Source organism: Pygoscelis adeliae, unplaced genomic scaffold, assembly GCF_000699105.1.
Source record: "Pygoscelis adeliae isolate BGI_AS28 unplaced genomic scaffold, ASM69910v1 Scaffold34, whole genome shotgun sequence".
NCBI classification, from domain to species: domain Eukaryota; kingdom Metazoa; phylum Chordata; class Aves; order Sphenisciformes; family Spheniscidae; genus Pygoscelis; species Pygoscelis adeliae.
In genome coordinates, this window is record NW_008824658.1 from 6,816,309 (window position 1) to 6,824,866 (window position 8,558).

At 47.6% G+C, this 8,558-nt stretch overlaps 1 protein-coding gene across 1 annotated transcript; it reads right to left on the reverse strand.

Annotated features, from left to right (window-relative positions):
• Positions 1-2,523: 2,523 nt before the first annotated feature.
• IRF1 (interferon regulatory factor 1) lies at positions 2,524-8,319 on the reverse strand. Its single transcript, XM_009322730.1, has 9 exons — positions 8,193-8,319; positions 7,154-7,253; positions 6,780-6,956; positions 6,376-6,425; positions 6,115-6,250; positions 5,799-5,924; positions 4,888-4,931; positions 4,148-4,283; positions 2,524-3,625 (listed from the first exon to the last, which is right to left on the reverse strand). The coding sequence occupies exons 1-9, from the start codon at positions 8,277-8,279 to the stop codon at positions 3,525-3,527; spliced, it is 957 nt and encodes a 318-aa protein (XP_009321005.1). The 5' UTR covers positions 8,280-8,319; the 3' UTR covers positions 2,524-3,524.
• Positions 8,320-8,558: the final 239 nt, after the last annotated feature.

Sequence of the window (8,558 nt, forward strand, 5' to 3'; positions counted from 1 at the left end):
CTACCACAGAGAGGTGATCTCTCTTTATTTTTAAAACAGTTGCATTGCCTATAGATCTTTCTCACTGTCATGCAAGGTTCATGGCACAAGAAAGAGCCACTTGCCCTTTGAGCCCTGCCCATAAAAATTTCCCTTTTATTGCTTTGTCTGGGTTTGGCAAGGGTGAGCTCTCTCCAGTGACCTGCTCTCCTGGTATGTAATTACCTCCCAGCTGAATGTAGCTGTGTGCATATTAAAGGTGAAGATAACTCTTATTCCAACACAGGAAAGCCAGCTGAAGTTTACTGTGTTTATGAAGAGCTTGATTAGGGTAGGCAAGTTCAGAAGAATCCAATGTCAAGGTCTGAAAACTGTTCTCATCGCATAGCCTATGCAGGAGGCTTATCTGAAAGAGCTCGTGATGCTCCTCTGGGTACAAGCAGCCTAAAGGTCTCCTTAGTTTGCACTGGGAGAAGAAATGTCGCTTCTACAAATCCCACCTGCCCTGGAAGTGATGGAGGAGCCGGTCAGGCACCGACACGGCACAGCAGCCTCTGAGTCCAGCTGGGGTTTGGCAAATCACACCCCTCCTGAGCTGGAGAGCTGGCCTCTGCTCCCCCCCCCTCCCCCCAAGAGTTCAAAACAACAAAACCAACAACAAAATACTTTGAATTTGGCAGTTATTCACCCAGTGAAGCAACTGGATGGATAAATTCCACCCCGTCATGAGACTTCACTACTTTTCACTGGCAAAATATCTAATGTGCGGTCGGTCACGCAGGTAACTTGGCAGGTGATGAAGGAAAGCATCTCCTCTGTCCTGGTAAAAACACACTTGGAGCATGCCTGCGGTCCCTGCGTGTGAGGCACTAGCTGCTGTTTTCTTCTGTCCTCAAATCCTGGTCAAACCTTTTATCTGTGAAAATTTAAGTGCTGTTCTTCTTGTATCTGAGCATAGCTGTGAAAAACTTGCTCCTTTTAATGCATGAATGGGCAAATTAAACTCTACCTTATTTTTAGCACTGTTTGCATCATAGAAAGTTTCCCTTCTCTCTCCCGTCCCCTCCCCCCGTGTGTAACAAACTTGCAGCGGTTCCTAAACAATACCGATTTCCGCTGGTTATGTCGATGACACTGAGATGGTGTCCCTTCCTGGGGGTACAAAGGTGGCTCTAGGTCCAGCAGCCCCGCGCTCTCTCCCTGGCAGTAGCTGCCGCTGCAGCTGGCCAGGGCACAGATCTGATCCGGTGGGTGATTTCTTTGTTCGTGCGCAAAACGTTCCTGCTCCAGATACGCATCGGGTGGTTGGGCAGGATTTTAGGTGGGTGTGATCCGAGGCAGCCCTCGTACCCAGCGGGTTCCCGGCTGGCTGGATCCCTTCCTGGGAGGTGGACCCTCGGGCCAGATACCCTGCCAGGGAGTGTGACCACTGTGGGGGGACAGCAAGGTCATCGCCCCCCAGGCTGCCACCCACGGAGAGCCAGGGTGAGGCCGTAGGAAGCTGCTCTCTGCCTGGTGCTACCTGGAAGGGTGCTGCCTGCAGCTGCCTACCTTGGGTTGTCTCAGAGATAGGGCCAGTTAATGACTAACAGGCACGGCAGTAACCCTGCCCAGCCTCTCCCTCCCCGGGCTGCCCGTCCACCCTGCTGTGCCCTATCCAAACCTTTTAGCTGTGCTGGATTTGAGACCCACCACCACCTGCTTCCTATGGCACTTATTTCCACACACACCCCCCCCTTCCCTCGGTAAACCCCACATCTGTCCCTGCATGTCCGCAGGTCGAGTCACAGCAGAGCCTGTGCCAAAGGCAGTAGGAAATGTCCGCTTTGTTCCAGCCCTTTGGGCTGGGTCTTCCTCTCCCGCGGTCTGATATTCTCCTCGGTCTGCTCTTGCTCAGTGAATGAAGTTATTCCCCAAAGGCCATCGCGGCACAGCTTTGTTCAGTACAGGGGTTTTCCAGGCAGTGTCAGATGCTGGTTGCTGCAGCTGGAGACACGTTGCATCAGCCACACTTAGTCTCTTGTCTCCCACCCCAGGACGATGCAGTAACATGTCAAACTTTTCCAGCCTGGAAGTAGGGCAAATGAATAAAATATACAGGGGAAAACCAGCTTGCTTTCCCCTTGCCTTCTGAATTGTGCATGTGCTTTCTTTTTAGGCAAACCTGAGTTATTCAGCTAGGTCTTCACCGCCGATCTTCTTATCACAGAAGCCGAGAGTGCTGCCGATAGGGACATCCATAGCGGGTTTTTTTAATAGCATAGCCTGTAACCCTGCTCTAAGTTAGGTCTGACTTGCAGACGATGGCAGATACAAACCAACTACCCGACACTTGCACAGGATCTGGACAGGGAGGATTGCACCCGTCAGCTGCACTGGGAAGAGGGGGCGTGGAAAATGGGAGCAAACTATACCAAATTCCCTGTGCTTTCATGACTCATGAAAAACCCCCTCCAACTGTCAACAGCACATCTGTTTGGGTATTTTCAAGGAATCTGGAATGCATTCTCAGAGCTCTCCCATGAGAAGAAGTAAACATGTCGTATATAAAACACTTTTATTAAAACAAATATACAACACTTTATATACAAAATGTACAAGAATATAGTCTATTACAGCTTAGTGATTTGATGCCTAGGTATTACACGCGAACTAGAACCTCTTCCATCCTGCACTCTCCTGCACACGCTAGCCCAGGGTGGGTCTGCAGGGCGATACAGCTTGCTGCATACAGTACTGTAGGTATCCTGGTAGAGTGCTGGAAGCTATCTCGGAAAGGCATGGTATAAATAAAGAGCTCTGCCCCTATCAGTGCAAAAATTGTTTCATGCAGCAGCTCTTCACCTATTATATGGAAATAGATACGGCATGCCTATGAGCAGATAACATCCCATGGGTAACTACTATGTGGAAGCAAAGCCTAAACTGAATTTTCACATTTTATTGGTCTAAACTATTTACACAGTTTAAAGTTGAAAGCTCTGAAAGATGAACTATGTGAATTATGTAAATCAAAGAAGAGGGCCAATTAGTGCAATTTCTCTAAGTGTAATGACAGTTGTTAAGCTCAACGCCACCAGTGTTGCACAAGTAAGCAGCAACCAAAACTAACAGGTAAGAGACTCACTTGCAGCGTCTCTCCCAAGCACTCCATGGGTAAAGTGCTCGTCACATCTCACGCGGGGAGGACGGTAACCTCCTCCCCAGGCCTCCGGGGGCCACACAATGCCATTCGGCGGTACTCCACCAGGTCAGACCCCACGGCACATCGCCAACCTTCCAGTAAAAGCTTCACCTCCGAAGCGGTGACAAGGTACGTACTGCGGCTGAGCATCTTCAGTGCCAGGAGTCCTGCTGGTGAGACGGGAGTCCTTTTTTTTTTTAATAATGGAGTTTTTCTTGCTAACCTTTTCAGGCCTAAAAGTTAAACGGAATATAAAAGCTACTTTCTTCATTCAGTCAGTAACAAACAATTTCTTCCATTCTCCTCAGGCTTGTCAAAGTTTCTACTCAAGAGCAGTTCATGGTCGGAGGAAGCCAGGGGTTTACAAGCCACAGGGAATGACTTGCATTGTAGGTCTCACTGTGTCCAACCAGGAGAAGTCTAGGCTGCTTTTCTGGTCAAAGAACCTTAGCTCCAGCTCTCCTAGACAAAATAAACCAAGAATGAGTACTGAATCACATGCAGCAAGAGCAAAACAGTCAATATATATTAATATATAAAAAAAGATTTCTTAAGTGTGAGCAAATACCTTAGACTAATATTTTGCTAAAAAAAAGAAAGATTTCTCAAATGTGAGCAAATACCTTAGACTAATATTTTGCTAAAATACTCCAAACACTCTCTATTAAACTGTCCCATTTAAGCTATGGCTAGTGGAAATTCTTCAGTTACACTGCAAGGAGTTCCTGAAAGCTGACATAACTTGCATGTGTATAACCCTAAGACAAATCTGTGGTATACTCTTACTGGAGGCATTTTTCGCCTTTTCCTTTTTCTCAGCAAATTCCTCGCAGCCTTCCGACAGGCTGCTTGGAAATCTCAGAACACAGGGATGTGCAAATTCCTCCATTTGCTTTGCTCCCTCCCAATTAGTGCCTCGCACGAAAACCCTTGTCTGCATCACCCTGTGGCCTTGACCGTCAGTGATAACTGAGGAGTCTGTACCCAAAGTCGTGTTGATCTCCTCATCCTGCTCCTTGTAGCTGTAAGTGCTGCACATGGTCTGCGTGCCCAGCTCGTTGGTGAGAAAGCCTTTCCCCCCAACGCTGGTGGTGTGCCAGTCTTGGGCTGGTTCGAGCACCTGTAAGAGAAAAAGGAGATGGTAAAAACTGCTCCTTCCTTCTGTGGGAGCAATATTTTATGCCTTTCTCTTAATTAGAAGACAGGTAAGCAAAAAAGATCAAATTATATCTTCTCGTGCTAAATTATATAAAACTCAGTTTACTCCCAGTTAAAAAAAAAAAAAGTTAATGCAAAACGGAGGGCCAGAGCACCTTCGGTGATGAGCCCCCCATCTTATCAGTGGGATGAGCGTGACATGTCTGGAAACACAGATTAAGTGCCATACATGTCAGAGGTGGAGGGAAGGGCAAAATAAAAAAGTCTAGAGAAGCTTTGCAGACTCTAATACAGCAACCTCTACTTCTAGCAGTATTCAATAGCTTTCTCTGACTCTCACGTGAAGAGTAAATATTTCCATGGATGTGTCCTCTCCAGCTCACGTTTGAGAAGTAGCCTTCTTTCTATATTTAATTTTTCAGGCTTCCTCATTAAATAAGGGTCTTGGATTACATAAGTGCATGTTCAGCTCGTACAGGACTGGATCAGACAGCTGCTTCCCTTCCTCTCTTGGTGCAAACAGCAACTTTGGCCAATTTTATTCTGACCAGAAGAGCTGGTTTTACCTTAAAAATCTCCGAATTCATTTCCTCTTCATCTTCGTCTGTGACTGTTTTGTAAGCACATTAAAAAAAAGAGAAGAAAACAGACATAGATGTCAACTTTTCGCACATCAGCCCTCACACTTCTGCTTCTTCGCCGCACAACCCGCTTCATATTCTCTTGTCACACACCACCACTACCTTTTACTTCCCACCCCCCCAAGATGACACTCAGGAGAGGCTCATGGGTTTGAGGTGGGGAGGCCCATCAGCAGCTCCGTGCCCTGAACTCCCCACAGCCCTTCACCTCGGATGCTCTTCAACAACTGCACGTTGGGGTGCGTGGCTCCGGCCAGCTCTCACGCCTCCCCAAGACTCACCAAAGCAGAGCCCGCTTGGTATGCAGGAGGAAGATGATTTGCACCCCGAGTGAAGAACCACTCTGATATATCCACGTTAATTATTTTATTTCCCCATTGGGAAGCGCGGTTACCTCCACTGTCACTATTGCACCTATCTGGCCTGCTTCTGGCATCACCCCCTTCCAGCTGCCAGGAACCCCCAGTCCCACCCTCCTGGCTCAGAAATCTCTCCTTTTCTTTACGGGCTGACCTATCGGTGCCATCGCGTTGAGCCTGCGAGATGAAGCCTGCCCCTTTGCCCGCATGTGCAAAGTAAATGGCATTTTGGAGCCTTTCACCCATGAGCAACTACTTCTGCAGGTGGCACGTGCCCATCTGTAACCTGGCCAGTTTGGTAGCTCCAGGATATCTGGATAACATCAGATATCCATCAGGTGGAGGTTGGGGGGGGGTTCTGCAAGACAACTCTTGTTTCTCCTGATCCCCCAGGCACTTCTTCATCCCGCTGCCTTGCCTCCAACCTGCCTCCAGTAGACCGGTGAAAGACCAGGGTAGGAGAAAAGAAATACCCACCTTCCGAGGACGAAGCCAGGGGAGACACCTGGAGCTGGTAGAGGTCATTGGTGCTGTCAGCCATGGTGATTTCCATCGGCGGCCTCCAGTCGGTCAGGGAGCCGCTCACCTCGCACGAGGAGAGGTCTGCGGGATGCACCAGGAGGAGTTGGCACTCACAGGAGAGACACAACCACCTCTATTTCCTCCCTGCCTGTCTGACAGCGCAGCCAGGCCCAGCCCCAAGAGTCATCTTTGTCTTTTTGGCGCAGAGATTGTGGGTTTAGCGTGAACAGCACTTTCCACTCTGCTCAGAGAGCTAAAAACTGAGTCTCACCTAAGGTGATGGACGTGCTCTCAACCTCCACTTCCTGCCCCGCGTAGTCGTGAACGGTGTAGCCACTGTGGTCATCTGGCAGAGGAGTGTTGGTTAGTCTTTCTGCTGACTCCTCCATCCTCACATCTTCATACGACTATAAAAATAAGGGCAAAGAATGAAAGGCTTGTCTAAGAACGCATAAGTTCCCATATGAAAAAAAATTCAGCATGAAAACCACCGAAACCTCTAGCTTCTTCAGCTGCCTCTACAGACACATACCTTTCTCTTGCTCCTGTTTCTTGCTTCTCTTGAAGACTTCGACTTCCTTTCTGTTAAATAAAAATAAGACGAATGTGAGAAAGGGCTGCACGGCCGGCATTGCAGGCGAGCATGAGCTCACGCGGCTTTCAGCCCTGCCCAGCAAGCTCTGCTACCAGTGTCCCGGCAGCAGCGAGTCCCGGTCGCCTCCTGATGATGCCTTCAGGCACATTTAAAGAATTTGGGATAAAATGAACTGTTCGTACAAACTGTTACCAATGGCAATGACCAGTGACTAACCCCAGCAGCACCGGTGCTACCGACAGGTCGGTTATACCCCTGCCTACGCGGAGCAGGAATTTTAAGCGGTATTTAAGCGCAGTAGCGGAAGCTGCGTAACCCCAGCGGGCTGGCTGAGGGCTTACCTTTCTTCTGACCCTTTGTCAAGGGCGGCAGCATCCTGTAAACCCTGACAGCACTGGAGCCCTTGTTGATGCTTTTATCCTTCACTTCTTCGATGTCAGGCAGTGAGTTCATAGCACAGCGGAAGTTTGCCTTCCAGGTTTTCGGGTCAGGGTCTTTCTCACCTACTTTATATCTTCCTATAAATAAGAGAAGGGGTGGGCGTTTAGACGTTTCAGTGCTAGTTCTTCCCACCAAAAAAAAAAAAAAAAATTTCTATTTTCTCTGACATATATACTAGTAGTTAATATAACTACCTGAGGTGTAAGTCAAGACAAAAAAACCCGCCTTTTTGAGATATTGATATGACTGACGGCAATGTAAAGCCAGCACCCACCTGTATGAATGGCCCAGCTCCGGAAAAGGCAGGCGTCTTTCTCCATGTCCCAGCCATGCTTAGCTGCATGTTTCCACGGGATTTGAAATATCATCTTATCCTGAAGTTAAACCAATAGAGATTTGAATTGAGAACGAAGCATTACATGCCAGTCCGGAATGATGGATTTAATCAAAGAATTCTCAGTAGCAGCTCAGAAATTTTATAAACCCTCTGCTCTGTACCTTAACTAAGCATCCGTTGTTCCGTCTATTTTGTTAATGCATAGAAGGTTTTTTATGAGTTCTGAAACTGGGAAAGCCACACGTGGTACGGTACAGTAGAAGTGAGCAATATTGCCATTTTTATCCCGGAATCGTTTAAATACATTGCATCTAATCCATTAGCGTATCATTAACTACAGTATATTGTCCAGGTACACTCTGGTAGAGAACCCCTTTTTCAAGTTGCCCATAAGATCTTGCTTGCATCCTAAGAAAAACATGTCCTAGCTTAAATATCACCTTGGGATGGATAGGGAAGCCTCGGAGAAAGAGACCCGGTTCAATAAGCCTAGGGATCTCGTCCTGCGGTACAGGTCCAGGGGTGTGCCTTCCAGACCAAAGTGGAGCAAATCCAGAGTTTCTTTCAGGCCAAATCTTAAAACTGGGAGCAACTGGGAGCGTAAGAGCTACTTAACGGGGACAGGAGGTGACTTGGCTCAAGTGGGCAGCAGGAGTTAAAAGAGGTCTTGGAGTTTTCTTGGTTCTCCATCATGTTCAGATTGCTTTTATTTTCATTTATCATTTCCCTCCTGGGAATTTTCCCAGGACAAAAATGGAACTACTACATTGTGTACCAACCAGAGCTACCTTTTCTGAAAACAAAAATAGTTGCTTTTTAAACCTAATGCTTGCAAGTTTTCTCCACGTCCTTCTTTCCTTTATGATCTTGACTTATGTTTAGTGCCATCTAAGAACAAGGATGGTTAATGATACAGAAGGAATAATAATAATAATAATAATAATAATAATAATAATAATAAACAAACAACCCTCACCTTGTTAATCCATATCAGTCCTGGTATTTGATTGGAATTAATCTGCATTTCCAACCAGGGCCTCATGCGCATTCTTGACACTGGCATGTTGTCTATGAAAGAAATAACAGGTCAGCAAAAAACTCACCACTATTTTAACCATCCCGCAGTGTCACCCCTCCCCTTCTGCACTGCCAGCATTGCCACGGGCGCTACCGATGCAACCAAAACTACTTTTCCAGCGTCTTAACTCGTTTTCAGTATCTTCCACCTGCTGCTGGGTGGATGGCAGTGCTTCCCGCTCTGCCCGCCGAGCACCGGGAAGGTTTGAATTCTGGAAAGGGGCTGACTGCAGGGGCTGGGGCTTGGCCCGGGCTGCGGGGGGGG